Source organism: Nematostella vectensis, chromosome 14, assembly GCF_932526225.1.
Source record: "Nematostella vectensis chromosome 14, jaNemVect1.1, whole genome shotgun sequence".
In the NCBI taxonomy this organism is placed as follows: Eukaryota; Metazoa; Cnidaria; class Anthozoa; order Actiniaria; family Edwardsiidae; genus Nematostella; species Nematostella vectensis.
In genome coordinates, this window is record NC_064047.1 from 6,971,475 (window position 1) to 6,990,896 (window position 19,422).

At 39.8% G+C, this 19,422-nt stretch overlaps 1 protein-coding gene and 1 long non-coding RNA gene across 3 annotated transcripts; both read right to left on the reverse strand.

Annotated features, from left to right (window-relative positions):
- Positions 1-4,874: 4,874 nt before the first annotated feature.
- Positions 4,875-5,557, reverse strand: LOC116620192. The gene is made up of 2 exons (XR_004297063.2): positions 5,368-5,557; positions 4,875-5,251 (listed from the first exon to the last, which is right to left on the reverse strand). It is a non-coding gene; the product is annotated as an uncharacterized LOC116620192 (long non-coding RNA).
- An 8,433-nt stretch (positions 5,558-13,990) lies between these two features.
- Positions 13,991-19,068, reverse strand: LOC116607488 (short-chain collagen C4-like). Of its 2 annotated transcripts, XM_048722132.1 has the most exons (7): positions 18,722-19,059; positions 18,302-18,348; positions 17,149-17,184; positions 16,882-16,908; positions 16,452-16,487; positions 16,220-16,354; positions 13,991-14,753 (listed from the first exon to the last, which is right to left on the reverse strand). In XM_048722132.1, the coding sequence occupies exons 1-7, from the start codon at positions 19,027-19,029 to the stop codon at positions 14,272-14,274; spliced, it is 1,071 nt and encodes a 356-aa protein (XP_048578089.1). In that variant the 5' UTR covers positions 19,030-19,059; the 3' UTR covers positions 13,991-14,271. The 2 variants fall into 2 exon arrangements, with proteins under 2 accessions (XP_048578089.1, XP_048578090.1); XM_048722133.1 differs by lacking the exons at positions 16,882-16,908; positions 17,149-17,184 and having other exon boundaries at positions 18,722-19,068.
- Positions 19,069-19,422: the final 354 nt, after the last annotated feature.

The following is a 19,422-nucleotide window of genomic DNA, read 5'->3' on the forward strand; positions in this document are numbered from 1 at the left end:
ACGACGAAGCACAGCCCACTTAGAGAAGCCAAACAACTCTCGGAGAAGAAACTCCAAAGGACTAACTTCTCAGATTTTGAAACAGTATGCAAAGACACAAGAAAATTATGAACACTTCAAACAACTGTACGAAGACGCTTGCTGGAATGTATATGGCTCGCATGAATCGCTTGGCCAATCAACGCACAATACCTGCGACGAAACACAAACAATATGTGGATCCTCAGGAAACCCTTATTTTATAGCTGCGAGATTCTATCTATAGAAACGTTTATGCATGCATTTTAATGGTTATCAAGAGTGTTAAACAAGTATGTTTTAATGATACCAAAAACTTTCGATAGTTAATTATTCTAACGTCCAAACTTCTGTTTCTTTCTATAAAGTATATATTTATATGAACTGACTAAGGATTATGCTTTTTCAAAGCTTATTTAAAAGGTATTATAGCTGAAATTTTTTTAAAGATTGCATGAGACGAATTTTGTAATTTTCTGATTTTTTTAGTTAATGTTCGATTTCTAACACATGGTTTTATTTTTGTGCTTAAAATGTACATAAACATTTTTTATTCATTATTTAAGTATTTATTGAATTTTCTTTATACAGAATGAACAGTCCAAATTGTTCTTTGAACACCTGTTTTAGTTGAATAAACAAATTTGAAAATTTACAAAAGAATAATTATTTCAGGTGAATGTCACGCGATGTGGTTAATTTTATAAAAAAACAAAGAGAAAGAATACATCGCTTCCAGTCACACTTCTTGCACCCTGTGTCTTTCGTTTACGGGTCACAACTATGTTTTGGTGGACGTCAATCGTGACTTTTGAATTCTTACAATTCTACATCTATCACAACTTTAGTAGATTGATCACAACCAAAACAACATCGAAGTGGATCGGTCTCTTAGCTACTGTCACCGAGAAAATTATACCGATAAACGTAAAGCGTTGTTGGATAAAGTTCGAATTGTTTTTTAGCTTTGTGTTGTTGTTGATATGTGCTTATGTGCGTATTTCCGCATTATTGACGCCAGGTGCTTTAGCGCTTTCTTATTGGTCAGCGGTCTAACGGCCGTCGTAACTGCGAAATGGCGTCCGTCACCAGTCACCAGTCGCGACTTGGAAACGAAAAACACCATGTACACCAGTGACTGAAAAAAGATACAAACAAGAAACTGCGCCAGCAGAATAAAACCTTTCCTGACTCGCGTGGGACGGCTTCTATTTTTGTTATTGCGTGTGTGTTTCTCTCCGCATAAGTTTAAAGCTAAGTGTTTTTCTTAAACACGTTCTCATACCGACCAATATAATAGTACCTTAGATTAATTAGAGGCTTTTTTACCCCAAGTATACCACTTTTTAGGTAATGGCTTACATGAAACGACAATTTAAATGTCGCTTTTATTATTATTCTATGTAAGAATTCATGGAGCTTGCTGCATTAAATAACGTTTTGTTTAATTTGGCTAAGGTATGTGATAAAAAAAATTTTCATTCCACAGTTATTTATAGATGCTCACAGTTATTTTATATAGATGTTCTCTATTTTATATTCTAACGACCTGACCAAAACAAGATGCCGGCATCGCCTAACTGGAGCGCAAAAAAAAAAACAAGAACAAGAAAAACAACAACAACAACAAAAACAAGTGATCGTCCGTGGTCAGGGTAGTTAAGGGCAACTGTTACAGCCGAATCCGTTGTTACGCGACCTCGGCGAATCCAAAATCCTTGTTCGTACGGAAATAGCTGGTAGTCAATCAACCAATCGATGGCTTTCATGTTTTTACTGTCGCGTCATAAACCATTTGACTGCACACAGGTAGGGAACTGATTGGTAACGGCGGTATGATTGACTACGCACTATTCCCAAACGAGAAATGGATTTAAAGTTCTTGGCGGTCGCGTAAAAATACATTCGGCCATAACGCAGCTATACGTGCTTTACAAGACATATTCAATTACTGGGGTGATTAAAACAAGTGCAAATATTGGACTCATATTGCTTGCATGCCCACACTCCATTGTTATTGTTTACCTTTGGAAATAACAAACATAATACTTTATTGACAAAAACAGTTATTTTCTTGATCTGGTAGACGAAAATTGATGCCTTTTTTACTTGGCGTTGTATTGTGCAAGGTCGTAAGATGGCCACGTAATGCGACATTTTTTTAGCAATTCCGTTACAGAAGGTTCAAGTATGTTCTAAATATTCAAAATGAAAATTATGAATAGAACTTTGAACTAAGAGATAAGTCATCCCTAGAATATACATTTTCTGCTTCCCTAATTGATACTCAAAAATTGCACTTCTGGTCACTCTCAACTTCAAGGCGCGCACAACACACTTCAGGGACGCGCACAACACACTTCAGGGACGCGCACAACACACTTCAGGGACGCGCACAACACACTTCAGGGACGCGCACAACGCACTTCAGGGACGCGCACAACACACTTCAGGGACGCGCACAACACACTTCAGGGACGCGCACAACACATTTCAGGGACGCGTACAACACACTTCAGGGACGCGCACTTCAGGGACGCACACGACACACTTCGCGAGACGCACACAACACACTTCTGGGACGCACACAACACACTTCAGGGACGCGCACAACACACTTCAGGGACGCGCACAACGCACTTCAGGGACGCGCACAACACACTTCAGGGACGCGCACAACACACTTCAGGGACGCGTACAACACACTTCAGGGACGCGCACTTCAGGGACGCACACGGCACACTTCGCGGGACGCACACAACACACTTCTGGGACGCACACAACACACTTCAGTTACGCGTATAACACTCTTCAGGGACTCGCACAACACACTTTAGGGACGAACACATCACACTTCAGGGACGCGCACAACGCACTTCAGGGACGCACACAACACACTTTAGGGACGCACACAACACACTTCAGGGACGCGCACTTCAGGGATGCACACAACACACTCCGCGGGACGCACACAACACACTTCAGGGACGCGCACAACACACTCCAGGGACGCGCACAACACACTCCAGGGACGCGCACAACACACTTCAGGAACGCGCACAACGCACTTCAGGGACGTGCACAACACACTTCAGGGACGCGCACAACACACTTCAGGGACGCACACAACACACTTCAGGGACGCGCACTTCAGGGACGCACACAACACACTCCGCGGGACGCACACAACACACTTCAGGGACGCGCACAACACACTCCAGGGACGCGCACAACACACTCCAGGGACGCGCACAACACACTTCAGGAACGCGCACAACGCACTTCAGGGGCGTGCACAACACACTTCAGGGACGCGCACAACACACTTCAGGGACGCGCACAACACACTTCAGGGACGCGCACAACGCACTTCAGGGACGCGCACAACACACTCCAGGGACGCGCACAACACACTTCAGGGACGCGCACAACACACTTAAAGGACGCGCATAATTTATTTCAGGTTTGCGCATAACAATTTTCTGATTTCGACGGACCCCAAATAACGATTAATCTAATGCTAGAATACTTGGTCCGTAGAATGGAAAAATGGAGTCCAGGTATGAATGCATCACAGCATGTGCTGCACGCATTGTTTCTTGCATTTCGCCTAATCAAGCAATGCTTTAAATTTGACTCTTGCCATATCACACGCATCTAGGAAACCAGAATGGGAAACAAATGACCTAAAAGGCGTTTAAATTAGTTTAAATTAGACACTTACCATATCCCACGCGTCTAGAAACCAGAATGGGAAACAAATGACATAAAAGGCGTTTACACGGAAATTAATAATACTCGTATTATTTTAGAGTATAAGGATAAACAAAGAGCTAATAATTATTTTTTTTCGCATGAGTCTTAACACGTAGTAACATAAAAATAAGTCGAACTACGCAATTACTCGCCCTTTACAGTCAGCTTTCACAGTCACAGTCAGCCTTCTCGTTTGTGACCCTCGGAAATTGAACCACATTTTGCGTAGTTCGATTGTGAAAGCTTAAAATACATAGCTAGTGGACTATTTTCCCGTTCGCGCACGCATTAGATCACTGTGCCATCAAAAGCCACATTTATTTTCGAGCTTCCTGCAGTATGTGTGAAACTATAATAGATTATTGGTCGTGTCTCCGTAGTTGTTACGCATCCACCCGAGCTGTATTAAAGAGCCCTTGTCAGCCACACCTTTGTTAAAGCCGCATTGTCACCAGTTCATCTCCGGAGGTCCGACGGAAATCTCAACCGTTAAAAGACAAAAGAATCTATTAGAATCCGAGATATTTAACATGCCATCCGCTCTAAATCATCAATGACATCCTCGAAGAAACTTGCAATAAACACACTGCTTTCAATATTTTGAAATATTTTTTGCGTTTTCCGTTAAAAATCATCGGAGATTGTTACGTTATCGACCGGAAGTAAACTGGTGACAATGCTGCTTTGATGACGACGACGGCAGAAATCAATGGGATTTGATTCACAATTCAATAGTAGCACGTGATAATGCGTTCTGTCTGATACTATTCAGCCGTTTTCTCAATCAAATATCTTAATAAAGTATCATACTTTAATCGTGGATGGTTATTTCGGAGGTTTCTTGCAAATAAACAGTAGCATTTTCAATTTTAAACAATACCAAAGGAGAAGTTGATCGACATTATTTAAACAACTCTTCAAATTTAGCTGATACGCATATTCGGGTGTATTTTTATTTTTATCCCTATTTGCCTTATTTTACAGGCTTTAGTTACCATACTTCCGGATACCCTAAAAGTCGAAACAGCGGTTTTCTAGATATTTTGTACTGCCATATTTGGTGCATTATGTGCCCTTTCCAATTAATATAATTACTTTTGCGATAAGCTTTTTTATGCTGCTTTCTTGAACGTAAAAGGACGTGTTTTTGTTTATGAAGATTCCTACGATCAAGAGACCATGATCTAATAGGACACACTTAGTTTTGACATGTTCTTAGCAGACATGCTGTTAGAATTTCTTAAAATTTTATTCCTGGACGTTCTACAAAAAAAAATCTTATAAAAATAGTGTATATCTATTATTCAGTTAATGGTTTGTTGTTTTATCTAAGCTACTTGCCGTTATAACGACTTCCCGTATTTTACACATAGCCTGTTCGTATGTTTTTCATACGATCCGTCAGGTCGAGGCAACCATTTTGTTTTGTTCTGGTCACGTAAGAGCTATTAGAGTAGAATCACCAAGTACTGAATGCCTAAAAACAGAATGTATTTTAGACTGTGACAGATAAGCAAGTTGTGTTGATATATCTTTAGTAGGCACGCATATTGTATAAATATTACGTGGCACGACTCCTCATCAGCTACATACATAACCCTCGGCGCTACTCCACAAGTGATTAGGGAGCCTCTTAGCGACGGATCTTCCGAAAACCAGATGAATAAATCACCTGGAGACGATGAATTCTTCATAAGAAAAACAAAACAAAACCGGAGGCTTATTTCTCAACGTTTTCGCTTCATTGTATCTCATTTGGCAGTCAAATTTGATGAGTTGCTCAACAAACAAGTTTCTAGATCGCCTAACTGTTAACTAAAATTTGCTGAAGGGGGGGGGGGGGGGGGGGGGGGGGGGGGAGATAGAGGTATCCGAATCCGCCAATCCATATTTTTTCTTTCGAAAATGCGCGTTTTTGGTTCAATCCGAATCCGTAATCCATCATAGAAGAAAACAATCCATAATTAGAAAATCATGTATGTGATTTTTTACTAAGTCAAGATTCGGCAAAATCCACAGTCACGATTTTTAGAGTCCGAAATCTGTCGTTAAATTTTCGATAGATCTGTGATCCGGCACTTTTTAAGAATCCAACAATCCATTCTTTTTTTTTTTTAATACGCCCACCCACCCTCCCCTGAAGTAGAAAAAGCAATACAGAATGTTACTTAGCTTTATAAGCTTTATTTCTAAGTGCAGTATCTAATTAATATAATGTCAAACTGCTATTTACAGATTTAGATAATGTAAAACTGCAATTACCGAGGTTTCGAGTTTGTACGTCATCGAATTAGCCCTTGGGTTACCATAGCAACAATAAGATCTCATGTTTCGGATGGGTGAACAGTGAACAGGAAAACACTAGATACTTATCTTAGCAGTTCCTCATTACAAAATTTTATCGACGAAATCTGATCCGAGACCGTCTGTCGGGTGTGGAGGACTGAGTAGCATTATCATTCAATTGAAAAAAACATTAACATTTAAGATATCTTTTTAAAAAAAATGAAAATAGATTTCGACTCTGTATGGGAGGGAATGGGCTGCGTTTTCGCTCTTCGCTTCTTACTACAGTAGACATTCATTTTAAATAAATGGCAATATACTTTTTACGCAAAATGATCTCCGCCATGTTTGCTGCTAATTTTTGACTGGGGGATACTGGGGGAGCTTTTGGGGGATATTTATTCTCTTATGTAGCGATACATAATTGCAGAAACACAGTAAAGTATTTGTTGAGGGAACTGCACTGTCTGTACGAAAAGAACAGAGTTGGAAACACTACGGACTGACATTGCCGCCTCCATCGCAGGCGTTTTTAGGCAGGCGTCTCTCGCTAGGAGGAGCGAGCGCGCCTGCCTAAAAACGCCTTCGAGGGGGCTAACATTGCCATGTCATTTTAAAAACTTTTGAATGGGAGGGCACATGCCTTTTGGGGGCGGGGGGGGGGGAGGGTGGGGAGTTGTTGGTGGGTTAGGGGTCACATGTCTCAAGCCTGAACAGAACCCTGGACTATGTCCATGGAACTCAAAGTGACCGGGTACACTTTCTTAGCGCGGGTGAATCAAACATTTAGGGGAGGGTTAGGCGGTACCATAATATAAGACACATTGCGGGAGGTAGAGATCTGCGGATTTCAACTCCTAAGCATCTCCGTTCAAAAAATATCACGTGACCTTTTGGGTGGTTTTAGCGCATGTCTCGCCTTACACCATTACCTGTTATTGATAGTCTACGAAAATAATAATAATAATAAGACTTTTAATTTTCAGGTGTCATGTGGAAGCCTAACTATTACACAGGCCATTATAGTGTGAAAGGGTAGAATCACGGAACAACAGAGAGCAAAGCCATATAAGGATACTTGAGGATAGTGTTGGTACGGAACTGTGAATCTCGTGTCAGCGGGGGGGGGGGGGGGGGGGGGCAGCGCAAATTAAAATTCATATTTCTTTGATAAACTATCGGCAATTGCAAAAGTGCATTAAGAATTTATATGGTTTAGTGAGATGGATAATTATTGAATGAATTTCATGCCTTATTTTATCTTATGATCAAAATCAGGAAAAAGTTGTGGAAAATAACTATGTCCATAGATCCGGGGTTATGATAAACCAATTAAAACCAGAATCAGATATCGGTTCGCTTACATAAACAAATAAGAGAATCGAGTATTAAAAACTTAGTTGGACAGCTGTAGACTAATTAGGATTGCTAACAAAATGCTATCACAAAACGATTTTCCAAAAATCTCAACGCGAGCAAAAAAGAAAGATGATTTTATTATATGTTTATTTTTAGAACTTAATAAGAGAGATAAGATTTGTCTGTTATAGGTGAAAAAAACTGCTAGAACTAATAACCAATTATAGAATTTGCAACGTATGGCTCTTGACTTTCTCGGATCTTATAGTTTTTAAGCAGGGTTTGATGAATAGCAGATTTCGGCGACATACGACGCAGTCACTAGAGAGCTATTCATTATATTTGGTATTCAAGTCTACTCATAAATTATTTGTTATTTGTTTTGTTAAAAGCAAAGGCTGCGCTATTATTAGAGTTATCATAAGCAAGAATGTATGTATCAGACCCTTGTACTTTAGGAAAATCGTTTATTTTGACATTTATTGAAGTGTCAAGGCTCTTATTTTCATTTGGGTATTAACAGACATCGTGAATTTTTAAGCAATTTATTGTATAAAAGAAAACATATATAAAGATAAGATTTTTTTTACATAAAGGTAAGCTATCCTGAATAAAATTAACAAAAGAAAAACAATGTATCTTATTTTTCCCGTATTACCAAAGCCCAACAACCTTATTTCTGCTCAGGAAAAAATATAGAAAATTGTCAATTTTCCATATGCTCTAGACGGATTATAGATTTTTTTAATGAGTTAAAGTCACTGTTTCAGGTGACAAACAGTTTGCTCTTTTTGAACAAATTTACATCGATTGTACTGGAAAAACACGACACCATGATTCATCTTCGTTGCGTTATTACAAGCTAGTTAATTTTAGTTCTTATATCTGGTGAGATAGTAAGTAAAATCACTTGAACTCTCGGCATGCCGAATGCCCGCGACCACTTTCTCAATAGCAATTTTCAAGGGCTGCCTAGCAGCTAAAGTCTTAGCTTCTCACGCATTCATGGTTTGTCTTTATGATAGAGTTCCGCGTCGTCCTTTGTGATTTGTCCTCATTTCATGCTGCTTTACGACTTGTAAATATTTTAATGTTTCCGGTTGTGGATGCTTCTCTCCTCCAAGGCCATACTTGATTGTTTGTTTGCTTCCTCTATTTTTCTCATGACATTTTGATCAAAATGAATTCTTATCTAACAGTCTAGACATTTGAGTTCCCGCAGCATCTTTTTAGTTCTGTTCACACATTTTATAAATTTCTTTCTCCTTTTTAGCTGCTAGAGAAAGCATTTCATTTCTTCAAAGTGCGGATCTTGCTGAAGCGAGGGTTTGACCGTGTCTGAATGACAAAGAGTTGTGTAGTCGCTATGCTTCGGACATTTCGATCCGTACACACTTTTGTACGCTTCGTCGTACTGCTTTTTGTAAACTTCGTTGCTTTCTTCGGACTGCGCGTACTCAACCAAAACTTTATCGGAAAGAGTCGAGGAGCTTCTGCTTCTAGGCTTCCAGTCACTAGAATCTTCCATAATTTAAAAGAAGTAATTTGAGCTGTATAGTCAAATATCTCGTTTTCGAGTTCTTTTCCTCGCTCAGTGCAGTTACAAACTAATACCTGCTCCGGTTTCCTCCCAATTTATTCACCTGCTGTATTCACGTGACTCATGCTAATTTCGGTATTGAGCGACGCGCGCGCACCATGTGACGTCAATGATATCAGTGTGCGTGAAATTGTAAACAACATGCATTTTGATATTCAAAGAAAAAGAAAGCACATATCATGGTGTTTTATGTAAGTGAGATATCCCTTTTACAAATAAGGGATAATTCCGTCATTATGTTTACTCAAGAAGATTTGATCGCTAAACATGGGAAATATCAGGCAAGCTATTTTTCATTCGTGATTCAGTTCTTCGCTCTAATTCCATCTGCTTACTTTTTTCTCTGCGGGGTTCCTTTTCATCCTGTTTTGTTTATCAGAGAACCGTGATAAATTCATATTACCACCGTCAGCGGAAAATCGTGGTGAATTATGTTCTCTCAACCACTTTCAAACAACACGTTTTTACTAGAGGAATTGGAAAATCTGCGTAGGAAAGTATAAAGGCGCTTAGCATTATAATTTTCGTTCAATACATTATTGGAAAATCTATCGTTAATAAAGGATAAGAGAATTAGCGATATTGAAAAAGGCCTCGCGGTTTTGATAAAAAAATTCCAGCAATGTAAAAAGTAATTCGGTTAAATTTGTGAATATTCATTAAGAACAAAATTGAGAATATAGCCAGATAGCGGACGACCTGAAATGCTGGGTTATAGTATTATTTTATAGGGTTCCAGCTCAATATTTTCGTGCACAATAAGTTAGTTCGGATGTGATAAGATAATTCTTTATAAGATTGGAATATTGGGATGTTAAATAGACACTGCAATTAAAACTAGATCAAGCGAATTAAAGCTAAAATGACGGAAATAATAATAAGAATAATATAACCCTTAGATATAATAACTTTTAACAATAGTGATTTTTTATAATAGAGATAACTTTTAGGGCTATTATTTTTTGAAAATTATAATAGCTCGAATGTTTTTAGCCTGCTAGCCGACAATCATTCAGGCTTATTTGGAAATGTTTTGTTTTCGAATATGTGGGAGTCGCGCGCGACAAGGCCGAGATGCGCTGGGTCGAGGAAGCGAATAATTTCTTTCATTTTTTACGCGATCCACAGAACTCCCAATACTCGAAAACAAAACATTTCCGAATAAGACCTACTGAGAACCGGCTAGCAGGCTAGAGTGTTTTTGAAAATGTAGAATCAATATAATCATCATGAGAATAATACTGTCAATAAAAGTACACTCTTTTTTTATGCTGGGCCGTTCTCATCTTTGGAGAATCTTAAAGCTGAAAATGTTCTTAGCTATGTTCTTAAATTTTAGTGTATACGATAGTATATTACCAAAGAAGAGAATTACACAAATCATCAATAGCAATAATATCTAAGGTTGTTATTATGAACACAATTTGATTCTGCATTTTTAAATTCTTAAAAGAACGCATCAGGACTAACAAAAGAAATATTTTCTGCTATCTGAGCCTCGGCGCGTTCTTAGCATGTTCTTAAAATTTGGGGAAATCTCAGGCTAAACTTTCTTATAAAAAAGGTATTATAAAAAGTGTATTATCATAAAAACATTCCTGATTGCACTTAGAGAGAATTACGTAGAAAATAAAATATCATTAATGAAAATAAAATGACGTAATAAAAAGAAGAATTATTATTATTAGTAATTAAAGAGATCAAAATTCAAATAGAGAACAGAAATGATGGTTTTGATGATGCAATAGTAATTGTTGTAATAATATTAATAATGACAAATTATTGGAAAGAGAGAAAAAAAACATTCCCGTAGCCAGTAGCCAGGATTTTTCTTGGGGGAAGGGGGGTGCTAAATCCTAAATAGTGGACCAAATTTTTCGGGGGGAAAGGGGGAGTAAAAATCTGACCATCCCAAAAAAGCTTTCTTTTGCCTTTGCAGTATCTCCACGGGACGTTTATTGTCGGATTTGGCTACAAAAAAAGTCTGACTCATAGATTAATGACATACCAGATTTAGCTTATGCTTTATAGTTTTGTTTACAAATAGCACATCTACTTAGAACCGAAAGGTTCTTATCAGAAAAAGGGTGTGTCAGACTCGAGAGAGAGGCCCATACATACCTCTCAATATTACACTCAAAGGCCCATACATATCCCTCAATAATACCCCCACAGGCCCATACATACCTCTCAATAATAACCCACAGGATCATACATACCTCTCAATAATACCCCCAAAGGCTCATACATACCCCTCAATAATACCCCCAAAGACTCATACATACCTCTCAATAATACACCCAAAGACTCATACATACCCCTCAATAATACACCAAAAGGCCCATACATACCTCTCAATAATACCCTCAAAGGCTCATGCATATCCCTCAATAATACCCCCAAAGGCTCATACATACCCCTCAATAATACCCCCAAAGGCTCATACATACCCCTCAATAATACCCCCAAAGACTCATACATACCTCTCAATAATACACCAAAAGGCCCATACATATTTCTCAATAATACCCCAAAGGATCATACATACCCCTCAATAATACCCCCAAAGGCCCATACATACCCCTCAATAATACACCCAAAGACTCATACATACCCCTCAATAATACCCCCAAAGGCCCATACATACCCCTCAATAATACCCCCAAAGGCCCATACATACCCCTCAATAATACCCCCACAGGCCCATACATACTTTTCAATAATACCCCCACAGGCCCATACATACCCCTCAATAATACCCCCAAAGGCCCATACATACCCCTCAATAATACCCCCAAAGGCTCATACATACCCCTCAATAATACCCCCACAGGCCCATACATACCCCTCAATAATACACCCAAAGACTCATACATACCCCTCAATAATACCCCCACAGGCCCATACATACCTCTCAATAATACCCCCACAGGCCCATACATACCCCTCAATAATACCCCCAAAGGCCCATACATACCCCTCAATAATACCCCCAAAGGCTCATACATACCCCTCAATAATACCCCCACAGGCCCATACATACCTCTCAATAATACCCCCAAAGGCCCATACATACCCCTCAATAATACCCCCACAGGCCCATACATACCCCTCAATAATACCCCCAAAGGCTCATACATACCCCTCAATAATACCCCCAAAGGCTCATACATACCCCTCAATAATACCCCCAAAGACTCATACATACCTCTCAATAATACACCAAAAGGCCCATACATATTTCTCAATAATACCCCAAAGGATCATACATACCCCTCAATAATACCCCCAAAGGCCCATACATACCCCTCAATAATACACCCAAAGACTCATACATACCCCTCAATAATACCCCCAAAGGCCCATACATACCCCTCAATAATACCCCCAAAGGCCCATACATACCCCTCAATAATACCCCCACAGGCCCATACATACTTCTCAATAATACCCCCACAGGCCCATACATACCCCTCAATAATACCCCCAAAGGCCCATACATACCCCTCAATAATACCCCCAAAGGCTCATACATACCCCTCAATAATACCCCCACAGGCCCATACATACCCCTCAATAATACACCCAAAGACTCATACATACCCCTCAATAATACCCCCACAGGCCCATACATACCTCTCAATAATACCCCCACAGGCCCATACATACCCCTCAATAATACCCCCAAAGGCCCATACATACCCCTCAATAATACCCCCAAAGGCTCATACATACCCCTCAATAATACCCCCACAGGCCCATACATACCTCTCAATAATACCCCCAAAGGCCCATACATACCCCTCAATAATACCCCCACAGGCCCATACATACCCCTCAATAATACCCCCAAAGGCCCATACATACCTCTCAATAATACACCAAAAGGCCCATACATACCTCTCAATAATACCCCAAAGGATCATACATACCCCTCAATAATACCCCCAAAGGCCTATACATACCTCTCAATACGAGAATAAGAGTGTGCGCACTTCTTTATGTCGCTAGTGTGCACCAGGCATTACTCAGAGTCATTTCCCATATCAATCAATGGTTGTCGTTTTTCTCAATTGTCTAAAAGAGCCTGGCGCGAGCGCGGGAAACCTTTTGATAATCTATAACGTTAGGGTCTTGGCTGGTTTCAAAATTACGGTCAGCATAATCGCTGTAAAACATTAATTCCTGTATGTCTACGTGTAAATTCTCGACGTGCACTGTTCAAAGAAAGGAAAACAAATGAAGCGGCGGACTCCCAAATATGGTATGTAATTCAAAATAAGGAATTGGCTGAGCAAGCGAGAAAAACTACAATTTTCAAAACAAAATTGTTTGATATGACTATGATTTTTAGTTCCAGCCAATCTCGTTCCCAGAGCCCACATACATGCTGCTGCTCAAAAGGTAAGAGACTTTGGAATGAGGCAGAGTTCCATTCCAACTACAATAATGATTGCGTATGTGCAGTGTCCAACTTGAAGACGGACTCGTAATCATTGGCTAAAGTTGGAGGTAGAGAAGGAAGAAAGAAAGGAGGACCTTACAAAGAAGGCACCAGAAGGCTTCTGATCTGGTGGACGGAATTTTTCAGTTGTGCGCTATGCTAATAACAGGGTTTTTTTTCAAATCACATTTGTTGCACAAATTGTTCTCCGTCCTACATCCACATCACAATTAAATCCAGGAGCACGTGCTCCTTCACCCCCCCCCCCCCCCCCCATCATTACGAATGTGTTCAAAAATTACAATTACCAGTAAGGGCGTGGCTGTGCCCCCCCAAAAGATTTCCAAGCCTATGTTACAGCTCTGAAATTCATACATCAAACGAAATAAACAGCACGACTCTATTTGCGATTTCGCATGAAGAGACCATGGATGTGGTATTTTCAAATATTATTAAAATGAAAAGGATCAAGACAAACCCATGAGTATGTCAAATCTGTGTATACCAGCCAAAAGTAACAAGCATTGTATGGCATAGACAAACATCTATTTAGTTTATTTTTTATATGTTCTAAGCAAACAAGACAGAATATATTTACACTACACAATTTCAATTTTTTTTAAAGATTTATTTTTCCATTAGACATACGACTGCTGTGAATAACAGCAGAGCACCGTATACTATAAACCCGATAACTTTTCTTTTATTATTATTCAAACAGTCATGCAACAGCTTGTGAGCGAACTAGACACATTGTTACCCTACACCTTACAAATATTTTATTATTCCATCAATCGTACAACTGGAATCACTTGGTGCAGACTACGCATGTCAGCTCATACCCTTCTACATACGGGGCACACGGTAGTGTCCCACACCTCCCCTCCACGGGGAACAGCAGGGCTCCGTTATGGTTAGGGCTAGTACCCGGGACATACTCGGCATCGTGATCCACGCACACGAACTGACTTGAGTGCTTGTGACCGGCGAGTGACGTCATCAGGTAGCCGTAGTACTCGCGGGACCATCCCGCGGGACAGCGGGCGACTGCGGGTATCATGAGCTGGGTGCTGCGGGACGGGACGTAACACACGGCGCACGGGACATCGTGTTCATGTAGGGCTTTTCCACGTGTGAAGGGGCTGCGGTCATGGACTTCATACTCGGCGCCGTACATGTAGCCGCTGTGCTGATGTCCCGGGGTGAAGTTTATGTACTGGGGGGTCTCGGGGAGACACACGTACTCTGCCGCACCTCCAGGGTGATCATACCACTCCCCGCCGACACGCCCTTTAAGGAAAAGGTATATGAGACAAAAGACAGCGGCGTAGCCAGAATTTTTAACACGAGGGGGCCCAAAAGGCCTTTTCAAGGCATTGTCTCCTGTGTTTTAGATAATGTCTCATACATTTACTGCATATCAATATTTGGGTGACCTTAAAACTCGCTCGGCCAATCTCTTGGAGGCCTGGGTCTAAGGGCTTTTCAAGATTTGTGTGATAAAGATTTGACCAAGCGATAAAGTTTTTTTGACACATTTTTGCCTCGAGTCTCAAATTGACAGAAATCAGCATTTTTTACCATGTTTTCTGGAGATCAGGGAGCGGGAAAACTTTAGCTCTTCTAAGTATGGGCATCAATGCCCATATAAGGCAACGCATACGAAGGACACTATCCGTGGGGAATATGTTTGATATGTATTTTTGGCTGCTAGAGGGGGGGGGCGTGCCCCCTTGGCCACCCCCCCCCCCCCCCCCCGAGTACGAAAAAATCTGTTACCTCCCATCAAAGGTGCAGCCCCTTAAGGCGTATACGGTAACTACCTAGGACCGTTATGATCATAACGCACTCGTTATTTTTCCTCCTTTTTCGTATCCATGACTAGTATCCTTTTGTCACGCTAGACATTTTCCATATAATCAAATATTCAGTCAAAGTGAGTAGTTTTAGAATCAAAAAAAACAAATTAGTGGTCAGGTTTCTTTAGTTTCAAGATTTTGTGGTTATTGGGATAAGGATAAGTAGTTTCATGATTTAGTGGTTATTAGGGTAGTCATATAGTAGATAAGATAGGAGACCTTGACTTGATTTTATTTGATATGTTATCATGAGCTTTTAGAAAGCATCATTGGTAAATGATATGGTATCGGGAAAATACCACTGTTTTGACATCTGTTTTTATAATTTGTACCCGCGGAAAACTTGAATTTAGTAACAGGAAACCAAGAACACCTGGAGCCGTGAGTAAGAAAAATAAGAGGCGACAGCCACTTGTTTTATCGAGTATTTTTTAATTCTCGTATTTCGCCCCTACTAGACCTAAAAACATCATCACACGATAAGCCTCATAAATAGCCGGACTTAGGCGTCCCGGTATAAAAAGCTCCCGATGCCAAAAATAGTTATTGTCTTTATAACGGATTAAGGGATTAGGTCATATTTAACCTATAACTGATAAAGGTAACAAAGGTTAATAAAACTATAAAATTGCAGCACGGACGCGGTTTGCCCTTGTGGTCTAGTTCCAAACAAAATAAGTTTAAAAATACACGTGTGAGAAGGAAAAACAACTTGCACAGCTGGACCGCAGAAGGACAGGCCGCTCTGAGTAGAGCATATAAAAAGGGAAAGGTTTTAGTGCAAGATATATCAGCTTTTACTACCCTGTTGTCGAGGAGAATAAAACTGGTACTTCCCGCCAAGCGGTCAGCTAGTCCTTTCTCCATCATCCCCTCGCAACTATACACGTATCCTACCTTTGTAGACGAGCAGCGCGGAGCCTGAGCACGAGGTCTTCCCCCATCGCACGTACTGTACACCAGAGGACCCCCTGGGACCGGGGGGACCCCTCGCACCAGTCCCTCCCTGAGCACCGGGCGCTCCCTTTGGACCTCGATGATCACGATTTCAAAAATGAAATTATATGATAAAAAAATTGATTTTAAACGAATTTAAATAAAAATGGATTTGTCTTTTGTTAGTACTCACCATTCAGTCCTGGTTTTCCGTCCTTTCCGTCTCTCCCTATGAATGATGGGTAATTCAAAATGTTCAGTGACAGTTGATATTTTATTATTTTTAACAAATTTTTAGCCAGGATATCCCCTTCAGCATTGCTGATAAAAAAAACGATGCCATTGATTGATATGTCAAAATCAAAAATAACTGTTTTTTATAAAAGGTTAAAAACACAAATCGCCTTTTACGCCTTTTTTTGCGTGTAGAAAATAAAAATATATTTGATGATGATGATATATTTAAAAATGATATATAATGATGATCATGTTATTAGGCATATTTCATATTTAAAAATGTACTTCCTTTCTTCAAAATCTGAAGTGTTCAATAAAATCTTAAAATGTTCCTTTTTGTTAAAATAAGAAATTTCTTCTACAAAAAATAATAATAAATGGTTTACCTGGTTTTCCATCACGACCATCTCTACCTAAAAGATAAATTAATAATTAATAATTAATAATTTTGAAATCGAAAAACCCTCTTAAGATACAAAAACGAGCAACGAGAATGCAGGTAACCGAAGCGACCCAGAAAACAGTCCCTCCCTGAGCAGCTGGCGCTGCCTTTAGACCTCCAAGATCACGACGTTAAGAAAAATAGAATAAAATGATAAATAAATTCATTTTAAACAAACTTAACAAAAGACTTGTCTTGTTTTAGTACTTACCGTTCAGACCCGGTTTCCCGTCCTTTCCGTCTCTTCCTATGATGATGATGATGGAAAATTCAACATGGATGTTACTAAAACGGGGAGCGGGGAACAGGGATCTGGGAACGAGTGATCAGCGGTAGGGCACAGCGATGTAGCAACCTCACCTGCCTCTTTGGCTCTTCTTTCGTTAAAATGGATGTTAAGTGAAATCTCTGACTCTGTTTCTAAGAATTATGAATAATTCATGCGTGGTAGTTTAGTGCGAGCTGGAATCGCAAGCTGCTGTTTTCCTTTTATAAGTTCAACAATGTCTGAGCTTGAGTCCAAGTCTGAGCTTGAGTCTGAGCTTGAGCTGTAATAAAGTGTACAGAAGAACAAATAAGATGGGGCCAGAAAAGTAATAACATTTTGCAATAGTCTTATTTAGTAAACAGTCAACTTGGTGTTAGAGGAAAGAAGGGTCATGGTCACGGAAAACAGCAGCTTTCAACATCTCATAAAAATACTGAAAATAGCACCTCAAATTTGTAAAGAGTGCTTTTCATCACTATGGGATGAGAATTTGAAGTCATGGCAATGTAGGATTGCAAAAATATCCACAGATTCAAAATATGTTTCCATAAATCTCTTTTCAAGTTTACCATTGCGATTTTAGCTCGCACTAAACTACCAAGCAAACTGTTATCATATTATCCCTTTCAACATACCATTCACTTGACTTGATCTCTATCACATCTAAAATAAGAGAAACGTATTAGATTCGATTCAATGGGCGCATGAATTATTCATAATTCTTAGAAACAGAGTCAGTGATTTCACTTACCATCCATTTTAACGAGAGAAGAGCCAAAGAGACGCACGTGAGGTTGCTACATCGCTGTGCCCTACCGCTGATCACTCGTTCCCAGATCCCTGTTCCCCGCTCCACGTTTTAATAACACACATTCAACATGTTCAGTGACTGCTGATATTATTTTATTATGTACTGATGTATGTGTTATTGATTATGTAATATGTTATGCATTGATAGTCACCTCGATGCCGTTGGAGTTATGTATTGATAGTCACCCCGGCATTGGGAGTTATGTATTGATAGTCGCCTCGAAGCCATGGGAGTTATGTATTGATAGTCACCTAGAAGTCATGGGAGTTATGTATTGATACTCACCTCGAAGCCATGGGACTGTTGCTCCGCTTGAGAGAAGGGCTTTCATTCTGGCAAGAAAAATATAATTGTCAAATATCAAACAGAACAAGAAAAAAATTATATTTATCATTACCACAATCACCCAGCAGTTATGCCTAGGTTTAACAAGTTTTTAAAAGATTCCGTAAATAGCCACATAACAATTTAACTGAATTAAAAGCCAGCAACAATATATGAGCAAATTCGAAAGCAGCTAGGAGATGAATCCCCCACGCGCTATGATGTCTCTGATTCCCTTTTTTATCAAAATCCAACAGGCTTTGACACATGCAGAAAATTCAATAAAAGAGTTTAACTCTGTAGGAGAAATTTATTAATATTGATACTAATGCTAAAAATATTACCAATTTTCCTAAAACGATTTGTTTTATGTACACTCACTCTTTCTCGATGCTTTCCAGTCTGTTATTGAGTTCTGCGTTGGTGGGAATGCCACGTCGCTCTAACTCATCAGCCTGTTCCCGAGTCCTCAGTCCCTGGTCCTCCATTCCATCTTTCTCAGCCACTAGTACGGTAGCACAGAGCGCCACAAACAACAGCACAGTGATACGAGTACACAGGGGCATCTTCATCACTCGGCGATAACCTCTCGACTGACTACTTGCAAGATATTCAAACCTCCTGTCAGTAGGAACTTTACGGTGAGTCTGACCTGTTCTTGTTTTTTGCTCCTTCTTATACCCGCCCATACTAATGAGCTAAAAACGACCTTGGCTTGAGAAACACAGCGACTCGCCACAAGAATTTTCATGTTAGTCGCTGCAATAGGGACTTCTTATACCCGCCTCACCCGCCCATACTAATGAGCTAAAAACGACCTTGGCTTGAGAAACACAGCGACTCGCCACAAGAATATTCATGTTAGTCGCTACAATAGGGACAATTTGGTAGGATAATTCACAAGGTTACTAACATTGTCTGTCTTGGGAATTCATATATTAGCTAACTTAGCAAATTAACTTACTAGTACTAGTAAATGAAATTGGGGGCGAGAAAGTTTAGTGGTATTATTTTAAAATTTTATAGAATTTTAAAATTTTATAGATAAAAACATACTAGTAAACAAAATTTCGGGGCGAGAA

Coding starts and splice junctions, on each gene's coding strand:
- LOC116607488 (XM_048722132.1), bottom strand. CDS start 19,029: ATGGGCGGGTATAAGAAGGAGCAAAAAACAAGAACAGGTCAGACTCAC. Junction 16,909..17,148: donor CGGGAAACCGGGTCTGAACG/GTAAGTACTAAA, acceptor TTTATCTTTTAG/GTAGAGATGGTCGTGATGGA. Junction 16,488..16,881: donor TGGTCGTGATGGAAAACCAG/GTAAACCATTTA, acceptor CATCATTCATAG/GGAGAGACGGAAAGGACGGA.